This window comes from Watersipora subatra, chromosome 5, assembly GCF_963576615.1.
Source record: "Watersipora subatra chromosome 5, tzWatSuba1.1, whole genome shotgun sequence".
NCBI classification, from domain to species: Eukaryota; Metazoa; Bryozoa; class Gymnolaemata; order Cheilostomatida; family Watersiporidae; genus Watersipora; species Watersipora subatra.
The window spans coordinates 64,279,765-64,294,211 of record NC_088712.1 but is presented as its reverse complement, the minus strand read 5'-3'; the positions used below and the strand labels follow the sequence as shown (position 1 = coordinate 64,294,211).

At 36.1% G+C, this 14,447-nt stretch overlaps 1 protein-coding gene across 6 annotated transcripts in view; it reads right to left on the bottom strand.

Annotated features, from left to right (window-relative positions):
• LOC137396199 (neutral alpha-glucosidase AB-like) overlaps positions 1–14,447 on the bottom strand; it is a 64,882-nt gene that overhangs the window by 49,316 nt on the left and 1,119 nt on the right. For 5 of the 6 annotated variants that reach the window (XM_068082361.1, XM_068082362.1, XM_068082364.1 and 2 more), the window contains exons 2-9: positions 11,042–11,154; positions 9,615–9,747; positions 6,112–6,282; positions 4,913–5,096; positions 4,531–4,588; positions 3,601–3,816; positions 3,099–3,214; positions 2,341–2,460 (exon numbers count right to left, since the gene is read on the bottom strand). In XM_068082361.1, coding sequence (XP_067938462.1) covers positions 2,341–2,460; positions 3,099–3,214; positions 3,601–3,816; positions 4,531–4,588; positions 4,913–5,096; positions 6,112–6,282; positions 9,615–9,747; positions 11,042–11,154 — 1,111 coding nt within the window. The remainder of the gene's footprint in view (positions 1–2,340; positions 2,461–3,098; positions 3,215–3,600; positions 3,817–4,530; positions 4,589–4,912; positions 5,097–6,111; positions 6,283–9,614; positions 9,748–11,041; positions 11,155–14,447) is intronic. The other variant, XM_068082366.1, reaches the window with a different exon arrangement.

Below are 14,447 nucleotides of genomic sequence, written 5' to 3'. Positions count from 1 at the left end.
TCAAACCCTGGCGACGTATAGACGGTCAGATAGACACCGCTGCTAATACGTGTAGTAAAGTTATATTTTTTCCTTTTCTTAATTTTAAACATAAAATATTTTTGTAATATTTTTCCTTTGCAGAATAGGCAATGCTGTCTGAACCAATGTGAACTGACATTGAAAGTGTGCATGCTCCCCTAACTTGCTGTAAAACCGCCGTAATCATAAACCATAAACTGAGTGAAATTAGTAAAAAAAATTAAACACCTTTTTGATATAAACCATTAATATTACAATTACTGTACAGTCTTTAAACTAAAAACGTTAAGTCTAGTTTTTTTCCTTTTCGAAAGACCGAAGAAGTGAGTTTGGGAAAGTCTTTAGAACAGATAAGACAATCATTCAGTATAAACATGTATTCAGTATAAACATGTATTCAGTATAAACATGTATTCAATATAAACATGTATTTTGCTGTTCCACTTGTTTGTATAACATAAAATCTCTATACCGTAGATGTTTCCGAAAAGCATTATATATGTTGTAGGAGCGTCTACTGTATTTACTACTCGAACAAATTTTCTAGGAAACCACAATTTTTAAACTATAAAAGGAAGAAATGCAGCACTACTTAATCTAATTTGAGCTATGCAACTATGGATTCATTCGACTATGTCAAGGAGAATTGCATTCATATTGCGTACATGTGTATCAATGTTCAAATCTACGTCTTGGGAAATTTTGGACATATGTTGAAAATTATTCTGTATGTCCAAACAAATACTTACTCAAATTTTATATTTATGTTAAAAATTGCATGTGGAGGCCAAATGTTTGTTACATGTGGCAATTATGCCAACATCAGCAAACGGAGACAACTTTGCTTTATCAGCTAATGATGAGAAAGTAGTAAACTTCATGAGACAAAAAGGCCGTAATTAGTGAAATTAGCCTACAATGTTTGTCAGATCACCTCATTCTGACTTACCCTAGGACACTTATGTATTCGCGGCATCTAACTTTCGCGTTTTCGCGAAAATTTCATGAGCGAAACTAAACTATCATAACGAACGAGCGAAAACGCGAAATTAAATGGCTTTCTTCATTGATATTCACAATAAAATCGTCATATTAGAAATGCAGGCAATTTTCGTGTGTGGTTGGCTCATTGGGCAAGTTTTGCTAAACTCATTATAGCTAATACACCGACTGAGCAGCTTGGCAAAACAAATTAAGATAATAAGTTTTTTTGGAAAAGCCTAGACAAATGAAGAAGATGATGATATTAGTTTAGTCATTGAATTTGTAACTGATGAGGATGACAGTCTGGTAGGGAAAGTCATAAAATTGAATAATAATTATTGTGGTGATGAATTTTATTACCAACCAAAAGCAATAACAACACGGGGCCATGGCCACCGCGGCACCACGTGCTATAAATACTTGAATTCTAATATTGGTACAACATCAGTCACTCCGGCAGGGAACTTGACGTCATTGATAGTCCAGGAGACAAACTGCAGCAAGCGATCAAATTGCATTATGGATCTCGCCTACACATTTTTACCTGCGGTTCACAAATACAAACTACCGTACTTTTCGGACGATTAGCCGCTACTTTTTTCTGATGATTTGAGCCATGCGGCTTATAGGTAGGCCTACAAGGGTGCGGCTAATCACTGTGGCTTATTCTGAGGCTTTTTCTTTCACCGCTAGGGCGCACTAACGGGAATCTCCAATTAGTGCACTTCTAGCTGTGAAAGAAAATACGAAACAATGCCTCACGGTACTGTCCCGTTAGGCACTAAGTTAAAAAGCGTCGGATAATACGAAACTGTGCCGTTCTGCACTGTTCCTTTTTAAATGGCAAAGTTGCTACCGCGTTAAAAAGCACAGTCCTTAGTTCTGCGGCCTATAGTAAGGTGCGGCTTATGTATTGTTCTATTATTGTTTTTTTTTTAAAATAAAGCACATGCAGCTTATATAGAGGTGCGGTTTATAGTCCAAACAGTACGGTAGTCCCAAATTGAAAAATATTTCGTACCAGTGAACTGGACCTGAGGAATCTCATGTTTGATCCACTGCATTTATTTTTACATCACTATATTTTCGCACTCATCAGAGCTGCGAAATTAAGTTCCAGCGAAATTTTACTCTGTCTGCTACTCACGAAACTAAATACTAGCGAAATATAAGTGTCCTAGGGTATCTCAGCGCTGGACTGAAAATAGTAGACTGCGCGCACGCACACACGCACGCACGCACGCACACACACACTTCTTCTCTCAAGTACCATGCATATAATTATTGACTTGGTGAATTTTGTTCAAGTAACTCATAGCAAAAGTAAAATCTTACTGGAGGCAAACGGGTGGTGCCGGTGAGACCAGCATATTGTTTAAAGACATCGTTTGGTGCAGGGCCCATCATAACAAAGAGATCGAGGACACCAGATTCTGCCATCCACCTTGTTTCCATCTACAACATGAACTCCACGAAATGAGAGCAGCCAGCTTCACGGATATCTCTTAACAATATTCTAACTACATGAAAATAAAAATTTCATATTCTATTAATTCCAGAAATTGTCCTCCCATGACGAACACTGAAGTATGAATTTCTTTTATGATAGTTGTGTTTGGGAGAATTACGCAGAACACCTGTAAAGATACACGAATAATTAATAAGCTAGACTATTTACATCAGCATTCATGTGTGGCTCGGCAATAGCGAACAATAGGCTGCCTTATGTTATGCTCTTAAGGAAAATAACACCTGCTGTGTGTTTCAATGTAAAATAACTGAAAATGGAGAGAAGCGTATGTGACATATGATATGTTTACCCCAAAACGGGCAGCAACATAGATGATGTACGATGCATGTAGTTGAAAATTACTAGTAGAACATATCAACCATAGCATACAAAATATACAAGACTCACTTGTGATACTGTGTCATCCTGCCTAACAAAGTTACAAGAATAACCTGTGGCAATGTGTCATTCTGTTTGAAAAGTTACAAAAATCACCTGAGGCAATGCGTCATCCTGTCTAACAAAATTACAAGCATCACCTGTGACAACTTGTCATCTTGTTTAACAAAGTTTCAAAGCCCACCTGTGGTACTGTGTCATCCTGCGTAACAAAGTCAACTATTTTGCCGAGTGTTGACCTGTCTGCCTTGCTGGATCGTATATCTATCCACATCTCACTAGGATTGTTCCAGAACACACCTGAATAGAACAATACAGAGCACACATTGGGACAACGTTTCATAACATACTTTGACAGATGGTTCTAAAAAACAAAGAGAAAGTCAACCTAAATTGAACGCAACTCACCTATGAAATGAGTAAAAGAAGAAAGTAACTCTCAACTAGCAAAACCGCTAATTCCAGTACTTGCCAAAAAGGAATTAACAGCAGTACACTAATAGGAAAACACAGGCAACTGACAATCGATTAAACAGGGACAGACAACACAATTAATAGTAGAAACCATTTTGGACAACGAGAAGTTATTTTACAATGGTTGGCAGAGACTCGTTATCTTATCTAGATCAATAATAATTTATCATGATTGCATATTCCAAAAAAGGAAAGAAGATAAGACAACTCACCGATAGTCCTGTACGCGCTATGGGCGAGCATGACAGGCACGGAACCATAGAGAGCCATGCCATTGTGGAGATCATGCTCGAAGACATCGAGGTTGTAGAGCCTGTAGGGATCTGAATCGACGGTCGACTTGAGTGCTAAATTGTCACCATGCTCAGGAATGCCATAGACATGTTCAAATCCGACAAAGGTCATGTCCACTCCGATTGAGGTAGGACCTTGCAGCGGAGAGACAATAAATTACAGTGATAGCAGTAATCAGCAGCAGCTGGTAAGAAAAGAGGAGTGATAAGACAGAGTGACAGGAAGTAAGAACATGCGGGTTACCAAGGCATGGTGAAAAAAGTGTATATGGTATAATGTATATAATGAGTACATAGCTGTCAGGTAATCACTACAAATCTGTTTCTGATAATCTCAGAAAGAAGTTATCACCCGATAAGAGCGACCTATGCCTGCGTGAAACAGATTTGTAGTGATTAACTAACAGCTAGGTATCCTTTATATTATATATTATACTATAGTTTACTCTACACATAGTGTACTGAGTGGTTTTTCTTCTTTATTCGTTACAAAACTAGCGTTTTAGCGATAAATATAATACAAATATATAATACATATAATATAAATAAATAGATATATAGGAGATGTCGAGATTCAGTATGGTGGCCAACCATATAGAAAAAACCGCTAATATAGCGGAAAAATATTCTAAATGCATCAAATTCAGAATAATGCAAAGTTTTCCCCTCCTGTTATTCCCTAGGTTCATTCAGCTAGTTCACATTGGCTGAATGAACTGAGAATATAACCTTGCATAGAACAACAAATGAATGCTGTATCTAATATAATCAAAGAGAAGATGTACCAGTAATAGCTGGCTATAGAGTAACGTAAGAGCAAGCCTCTATGAGATAAGAAGTGACTCTCACCATTAGGTTTGGCATCTGTGTGGGTCTTGTATCTCTCATCCCACATCGAGTGCTCTTCCTGAGTAACAGAACAGCGGATGACATAAGGACATGACGATACTAGGAAAAAGTAGTAACAAGTACAAACTGCCGACTTCAGACATGAAGATGATCTACATATAACTCTGTTGGCGGATGGATGCTTCAGAACAACTACTCTTGAACATCTCTGCGCTAAGAAATTACTGGCTACCATACTACAGCAACACCACTGGGTTGTGAAAGTAAACTGACCGAGCCTCTAACAGCGATGTCATAGAATGACTAGGGAAACAGGTGCAGACAGGTGTTTAGAAAAGAGGGAAACAATCATATCAATTGAAAAGTAAAACACACTGCTAACCTCTTGTTTAGGTTCCTCCTTGCTTTCTGTCTCTTCCTCGGCTGGCGCCTCTGCCCCCTCGTCATCTTCATTCTCTTCCTTCGCCTCCTCAACGGGGGGAGATTCTCTGAAAGGTGAAGTAAGCCAATGTATAAGTCGACTAGCTAAGCCGGAGGTCGTCTCTACTGCCGAGGACAACAACCCTCTACAAACAAGCACCCCACGCGCTAGATGCGTCAAAACTGGCGCCTTTCGCCTACACACTGACCAGGCAGTAGATACACCACACCCACTAGCAACCCCAAAGCAAGCCACAGCTTGATTGAGGATTACCAAAGAGAGTCGCTTTCACTATTCTAAAGCGAAAAACTGGGCGACTGAGAACTCAAAGAGGAACTTGCACAAACTATAAGTAAGCCTTATCAGAAAATATCTGTATTTTCTATCATTTGCCATAGTTTTTGATGTTTGAGGTGATCTGACTGCCAGGATGTTTCAATATTAAAAACAACAAAACTTGATCCTGGTTAAAATGCTCAGAAGAGTGACACGTCGCCAAAAATGACATCAGTAGTTGTGTTTCCTGTTTGACGCTCTCGTTATGACATCGGCTATTGCGTAGGCCTACAAGTTGCATTGTTAAGTGTCTCTATTGATATTTTATTTTGTATTTGTTTTTGATTATTGGAATAAAACATCAAAAATAGCCTCAGGTACATTTCTATAGATGTTTCAAATAATTTAGAGATAAGTTGGTTAGAAATTGTCTGACATTTCTCTCTAAATGCTGTGTAAACAGGTAAGTACCCTATACTGATGAGACCATATATGTATCACTTATAAACAATATGCGCAACTACTGGCGTCATTTTTGGATAAGTCTAGGCATGTATTTTTCTTCCAAGCTTTTTAACCGCTATCAAGCTTTGTTGATTTTAATCTTGAAACATCCTGGCAGTCAGATCACCTCAGACATCAATAACAGTCGCAAATGATAGAAAAATGCCGATACTTCCTGATAAAATAAACAAAAAATTTTGAGCAAGTTAATCTTTAATGGTCAACTAATTGCCTACTATTGTCAGAAAAATGGATGCTTCCAGTCTTGATGCCTAATGAACAGAATAGATGCTACTAAAACAATCTCCAACTTAAAATCACACTGGGAGATAAATGGGAGTAAATAAGGCGAAAGGCAAGAAGGAAAAGAGTCAACTTACGGCTTGGTTCTGAGATGTTCAAACTTGAGCAGACCTCGAGAGTTGATCTGCAAAACAGGTGTTTCGATTGTCATGACCTCAAGGAGAAAGGGAGAAGTCACCTTGACCTTAGTGTCAGTCTCCAAGAGAGACAACTGGAAGGATGCGCTATCTCTTTTGTCTATGACAAACCTAACAAGAAAACAACAGTTTATAGGAGGACAGTTTATAGGGTGCTGGGCTAAGAAATCAATGGAAACATTGATCGGTGAATTTCGTTTGAAAACTTTGTAACAGAAGGGTGAACGGGATCATAAGCCATGTAATGCTCTACGTGGGTGTGCTCATGTGCCTCTCTTGTCGACGGATTTCAGCGAGTCAAATAATTACTTGTTAAGGATGTCCTTAAAAGTCAAAATCAGCCTTTCTCTCGATTTGCAAACACGTAAAGCTCTGTCAGGCATGATTGATAGATCAGTGTTTCTGAAGCCTTCACACAAAGAAGAACAAAAATTTTTTTGGCACAGCTCATATCAATTCATTCCTAGAGTTCAGAATTCCTATACAAGTCCCTATTGATGGTTAGAATAAAACAAGATGAGTTGATATTGAAGACAATTCCACATGTCTATTCCCATCAACAATTCCACATGTCTATTCCCATCAACAATTCCACATGTCTATTCCCATCAACAATTTCACATGTCTATTCCCATCAACAATTCCGCATGTCTATTCCCATCAACAATTCCGCATGTCTATTCCCATCAACAATTCCGCATGTCTATTCCCATCAACAATTCCACATGTCTATTCCCATCAACAATTATTACTGCAAGTGTGGTAATCTGACTTGGCGTAATCGACCAGAGATACAATGTAGCTATGAAGGGTAAGAGTGATGCAATACAAAGCAAATATATTGCAGATAGAAGACCTAACGCTATGATTGAAACTATATGAGGAAGATTGGGTCTCTGGGTACATAGTGAATACAAACTATATGAGGAAGATTGGGTTTCTGGGTACATAGTGAATAAAAACTATATGAGGAAGATTGGGTCTCTGGGTACATAGTGAATAAAACTATATGAGTAAGATTGGGTCTCTGGGTACATAGTGAATACAAACTATATGAGGAAGATTGGGTCTCTGGGTGCATAGTGAATACAAATTTTTTAAAGTGGAATAAAACAATCTCGAAAAAGCTAAAGGAGGGAGTTCGTTGAAATACCTTTTGTCGGAGCACTAAAGTTTTAAATTCATTCTAAATTTGAAGGCATATTTTCATTTTATAACTCGTTGCATAAAAGCTTATTGCACTCATTGACATGTTTGCTACAGTTTTCAGCTAAAACTAGCTTTTTATGTGCAATAGAAGAGGAGTCATAAGTAGAAGAGGAGTCATAAGTAGAAGAGGAGTCATAAGTAGAAGAGGAGTCATAAGTAGAAGAGAAGTCATAAGTAGAAGAGGAGTCATAAGTAGAAGAGGAGCCATAAGAAGAGGAGTCATAAGTAGAAGAGGAGTCATAAGTAGAAGAGGAGTCATAAGTAGAAGAGGAGCCATAAGTAGAAGAGGAGTCATAAGTAGAAGAGGAGTCATAAGTAGAAGAGGAGTCATAAGTAGAAGAGAGTCATAAGTAGAAGAGAAGTCATAAGTAGAAGAGGAGTCATAAGTAGAAGAGGAGTCATAAGTAGAAGAGGAGTCATAAGTAGAAGAGAAGTCATAAGTAGAAGAGGAGTCATAAGTAGAAGAGGAGTCATAAGTAGAAGAGGAGTCAAAAGTAGAAGAAAAGTCATAAGTAGAAGAGGAGTCATAAGTAGAAGATAAGTCATAAGTAGAAGAGGAGTCATAAGCGTCTATCTAATGTAAGCCGAGTTTAGGTAACAGGAATGATGCTATTAAAAATATGCTATAAATCTGCAAAATTATTAGTTATATAATAATAATCTATCAAATCTTACTAAAATATACGCAAAAACAAGCGACATAAACAAACCATACTTAAATAACATGCAGAAACAAAAATTAACAATTTTGAAACGCAAAAAATATTTGCATCATTTGCTCAGTTAGTTGCATTCTGATTGCTGCATTCTATGGAAAGAACATCTTCTGGCTGTTCAATACCTTCCACAACATTTTCTGACCTCAACTCTTCTTCTGCACAGCTGAGCTAATCGATATTAGTGTCCAAAAATTTGTTTAGCACAGCAACTTTTACGTGTTGCATTTCGCACAATTGATGATAAAAATTATGCCAGCTGGGTGCTAAGCGCAACTTTTAGCCTAAAAATAGTCGTTCGTATACCATCATAAATGGACGCTGAAGTATCAAGACCACATTAAACAAAAAGCTACTATTAGTCTGATACAGTTATCAATTATTTTTATGGTGTTACTTTTAAAGTTTTAACAAAAAAATAAAAGCTTTAATGTTGGAAGACAAGCTTCGATACAAACAGTAACAACGAAATAATTAATTGTTATTGATGTAACCGAGTCGTTATTAGTATGATTCTATAGACACTTTTCTACCGATCACTTGTGATTATGGGTTCGTTAAGATCAAAGAGCGTCAAAGTGGTGGTCATTTGGAGGTGGCGTTCAATTAAAGGGTGGCACTTTATTTTTGAACTCTTCTCCTACAGTGGCAGTCAAATAGAGGTTGTGGTCAAATAGAGGTGGTGGTCAAATAGAGGTGGTGGTCAAATAGAAGTGGCGTTCAATTAGAGGTTTTACAGTAAGTTGCATCTTTTGCAACACTTCAGAGCTTCAGAACTTGTGACTTAACAAGGTTGACAACCAACTCAAAACTTTTAAAGTTACTTTCATATTTTCAAATATCTAATTCACCGTAGTAGAAGTTAAACAGTAGGTCAGCAATGAACTTAAAAACATTATTTTAACATAGTGGGAAATATGTGCTAACATTTTAGTATACCGAGTAGTTTGAGTTTTAAAACAGAAGCTTTTGGTAAATGCTAACCTTTCAAAACTATAATAGTTGCTAACTTAGTAATGAAATGAACTTAAGGATTATATCTTCCCTAACAAGAATAATTTGAGCCAAAACCAAAAGATCTGCTTGACATAAGAAACCAAAGTTTGTTGTCCTAATGTCCAAATAAAAAAGCTCAAACATAATGGAACTCAAATTACCAAGTTTTTGCTCATAAGCAGAGCCTTTTTTGAATTTAAAACTGAAAACTGCATCTAGTTAAAATTAAAAATGCTTTTTCATTTTTATTTGACTGAATACTATTAAAATAGTGGTCTATAGGCTTATAACTATTTCAAATCACAGTTGTCCTTTTCAAATAATTTTTGCAGGTGCATAGGTAATTTCAGCGTACAATGTACAAAATCCAAAGTTGGAAACAAAGTAATATTTGATTGAAAGCTGAAGCCAGCTAGAGCTGATAGCAGAAAAGCGATCGAGCATATGGCACCAGTCTGCACACCCAGTAAGAGGTCAACATCAGAACAAAAAATCATTTATAGTAAGGGAGACAGACAGTACCTCTGGACAGTGAGCTGGTCCTCAAGGACCACATCTCCAGGGGGCACTTCATATCGAGGCTTTAGTGGCAATTTCTCATTCATATAAACTCTCACAACTCCATTGCTGTAGCCTGTGAGCCTGAGAACGAATGCTGAAACAAAACCATAGAGTGCATCATTGCATTGATATAGGCATCACATAAGCAAATGGAGCTGCACACCAGCTGAAATAATACTTTGTGTACTTTTAAAAGGTTTATACAATGTTATCTTTTTATATTTAAAACGCAAGGTTGGTCCCTTTATGCAAAGACTAGCTGTGCTACCCGGTGTTGCCCGGGTAATAAAAAAGTCTGGACAGAAAATTGATTTGTATTTAACATATAACAACATGTACTATTCTAACTTTCAAACTGCATATTATGAGAGAAGTGTTTTGTGTAGTTTAAATAAATTAAAAGAAAAATGAAAACAACTGTAAAGGTTATAAAATTTCGTCAAACAGCTGTAACTTTCAAGCTGTGAGCCTGGCACATTGCCAATGGAAAATTGCAGTAAGCTGCTAGGCTTCTAATGACGGTACTCCATGATATTGCGTCAGCATTGTTGTCCAGCTGCAGTTATTCTAATAATAGCTATAGCCGGAATGCAGACAGACATACGACATACATACGGACATACTTTGAGAAATATATATATAGATAAGTTACAATGCTACATGCCAACAGCACACTTTCACTATTGCCTGGGCAATACTTCACATAAACATCAAGATAGCTATTTTAAAAGGGCTGCTTGTATATTTCAAGTGTAGTTAAAAATGGATTTTTGAATGTGAGTTTTTAATTTCAATTTTTAATTTTAAAAAGATTTTATTTTTGTTTTTTAAATTGAAATTTTTTTTAAAATTTATAAAATAGATTTTTGAATGCGATTTTTTTTAATTTTAAAGTTTGACTAAACAATATACAAAATTCCACTAACAATAAACGTTGCTGACTTATAGTATGGTTGATATAGACAGGCAACAGCACATAATAGGCCTTAGTCTGTTCACCATGTAGTACAACACATACAATTATAATGGCCATAAAATTTGTTCTTGAGACAAATATCATACAATCTTAACATTTTACAGAAGCTTCTGAACAACATAATGATGAGGTAATAATAGATTGCCAGTAACATTAAACCTTTTAGCTAGTCAAATAAAGAGCTAGCCAGATAACTATAGTGACAATACGTCACGTTTGCCCCTGACCAGCCCTACTTCTGCCATGCTTATCATTACCTAAAAGTTTAACAATGTCTTGTACCCTACTAAGGAAGTAATTGCAATGCTAGTAAACAAATCATTTGAACTTTAGAACGATAAACAGCTCTTAAGTGGATGTCATCGTCCTCCAAAAACTATAACAGATTTAAAGAAAAGAGAGTTCAGTGCACCTTTTTCACTTTCAATGTTGACAACCTCGAAATGGGCATCATCTACCCCAACGACGAGACTGTCTGGTACAAGATGATATGGGGTAGATGAGGGTGAGTACTGCCTCTGACGTCTAAAATAGAGCAATGAAAGCACACATGAGCAATGACAGACGAGATAAATGCTCTCGCTCAACTACACGCTGCAGTCTTTGAGATGATATTTGATGAGAAAATCAATAACAAGTGTTAGTGATGAATGTTCTGCAAGACAACTGAGCAGGTGCTTGTCCTGACACACGGCATATTTAATTATAACAAGTCTAACCTGTGACAATAAATTTGTCAAAGAGATTTCTGGTTAGATAGCGCTGCTTTACGCCAGGATATCGTACTCAAAGAATAATTTTTTCAGCAGGGTATTTTTCAGAGGCGATATATTCATAGAGCATTCCTACCATTATTAAAATATATTAAACTATTTTTTATACAAATTGAGATACAGGACACTCATGCCAAACCTAACATATTTTGCACAGTAATGCTGAATATTTCAGACGTATGTTTCTTAGCATGATAGAGGTCTCTCATCATATGTCACCATTTCTACCATCAGAACATATGGGTCGCGGTCACAGAAACCATGGTTAAGTCGCAAATCACGAAGTTGAGTTATTCGACTTTAAAGTTGCACTAACTGAATTTATAATTTTGGTAAGGATTTTTGTAACACGTGCTTCTGGACCAATCAAAGAGTGATCTTTCTGAATCTGAAGTCAGTTTAGATAATAAATGTCTTAAAACCTCAGAAAAAACCCTTAAAACCGTTGCTATGCTAAACAGGAAGTACTAAAAAATGGCGTCCGAAAAACGTAATCGTTTCTTTTTTGCCGATTTGAAGGATAATTCTGACATTTTGGACACTTATAATGAGTACTTTGGCATTCCAACTGATGCCAAAAGCAGTGTAAGTAAAGGGAATGACCATGATATATTCCTAACCATTCTTATAAGATTTTTACAATATTTAATTATAAGAATAATTATTCGATTTTATAAGATTTGATTATAAGAAAAATTATTCGAATTTGCAAGATCAAAGTATAGAGTGACCGATGATGTGCAATATGTTACTGTTATTATTTTTTTAAACATTTTGTTGATCATACTACGGTGGTGCTCAATATCGCGGCACTGCCAAGCCGTTTTTAATATCTGCAAAATTAGGTAATACATTGTCTTATAGATATACAGCCATTTCTATGACAACCAGCCAAAATGTGTTTAGATTTTTAAATTCAGCATAATGTTTTTTATATAAAGACAGAAATCTAGATAAATATCACAACCTCTTAATATTGGTTGCTATGATGTTTTGAAATGTAAACAAAACTGTGCATCGGTTTTCGTTTCTCAGACTTTAACACCAGTTTTCTCGGAACTATGTTTTCGCACTGATGGTAAACATGCATTCAGTTTATTGACCATAAAATCTGCTGTATTTAAGCTAGAATCAAAATTTTTTTTGCAAAATAACTGTGAGAATTTTCTCCTTCTGTTAATGCAGATAACTCTAAATCTTATAATAACGACTTGACCATGGTTTCTGTGATCATGACACATATAATTGTGATGGTAGAAACTAAAAATGTTTGAGCAATACAAAAGGTTTATTTCTGTACTTTTTATGTGATCTAAAAATGTAAAAATATATCAATTTTGTTGTTATGTAATCAAATATTGACATATTAAATCGAACTGCTCCATGAACGTCTTTGTATGTCAAAATTGAGACATGCTGATGAAAGATTTGCAGCATTACGTTGCATTCATGCTACGATTGCAAACAGTCACAATCACTATTTCATGTAATTAGACAGATTAATGAAAATTCCTTATAAAAAAAACTAGATAAAAACTCAACGTATTGAACTTGATTACATATAATAATAATAATGTGAAAATCAATAAATGTAAGTCTTTATTGCTACTTTCACTTTGAATTAAAAATTAATGGTGGTGTAAGCTTGGCCATACAGGACATGAACAGGACAGAGATAGAGGTGATGACAGGGAATAAGCATGTGTTATAATGGTAGGTAATCCATTGCTAAATAACACAACATCAGATATTGACCATATATATTGATATATAACCAAGACATTGCCAAGGCGATGATATCAAGCAGAGATTAAGAATGACACACCCCGATGTCAAGCATGGCATATAGGGGGGCGTGAATTAACGTTTGGCCTTAATATATCGCGCTAATGGCGAGTGTTATACAATTGGAATAACTCAATTAAAACTTTTGGTTTTCATAGGTCATATTTTTACACTATATCTCTAGTTATAATATCCTTCTGTTGTGCTTTAACTAATTTGAGACATGTTTCGGTGCACCACCTTCACTTTCTTCCTCACGGGAACTACCCTAGGACACTTATATTTCGCTAGTATTTAGTTTCGTGAGTAGCACACAGAATAAAATTTCGCTGCAACTTTATTTCGCGGCTCTGATGAGTGCGAAAATATAGTGATGTGAAAATAAATGCAGTGGAAAAAACAGATTACATTTCTCAGGTCCAGTTTGCTAATAAGAAAAAAATTCAATTTGGGACTAGTTCGTATTTGTAAACCACAGGTTGAAATGTGTGGGTGAGATCGGCAATTCAATTTGATCACTTGCTGCCATTTGTTTTTTAGACTATCAATGACGTCTAGGTTCCTCCCGCTTTGACTTTCACACTCGAAGGAAAAAGAAAATAGATAGGTAGCAACCAACTTCACAACCAAAACTGTATAACCCTTACGCTGCCATAAACGCATTTATGCGTTTGCTAGGGGCCACTGCCATAAACGCATTTTTGGACTTTCTCAGCAATTGTCTGGTAACCTGATTTGATTATTTGTTGACCACATAACCCACGGTCTTCAAGTGTTTTATGAAATTGACTGTGTTGTCCGAAGATTTATCTATAAAATCAGCCTAAAACAACGAAGCAATTTTAAACTTTTGTTTGAGAATTGCTAATCTAAAAACTAACATTTTTCTGTGAGTTCATTAACTACCCGCGCGAGTCATAAAACAGGTAATTAACTGTTGATGACATAATAGCCAATTTAGATTTTCGTGATTATACAGATAATTAAAGTAGAACTTGAAAAAATACTGTATACATATCATGAAGCAATAACGGCAATTTCAATAAAATGGCTGGCACTAGGCCGGTAGCTAATTTGTACATGGTTGGCAGTGGAAGAGATAATGTGGTTAGACCTGATGAGGGTTGATATTGTTTTTGGTTGGTAATAAAATTCATCACTACAATAATTATTCTTCAATTTTATGACTTCACCTACCAGACTTTCATCCTCATCAGTTACAAATTCGGTGACTAAACTGATATAATCTTAATTTGCTTT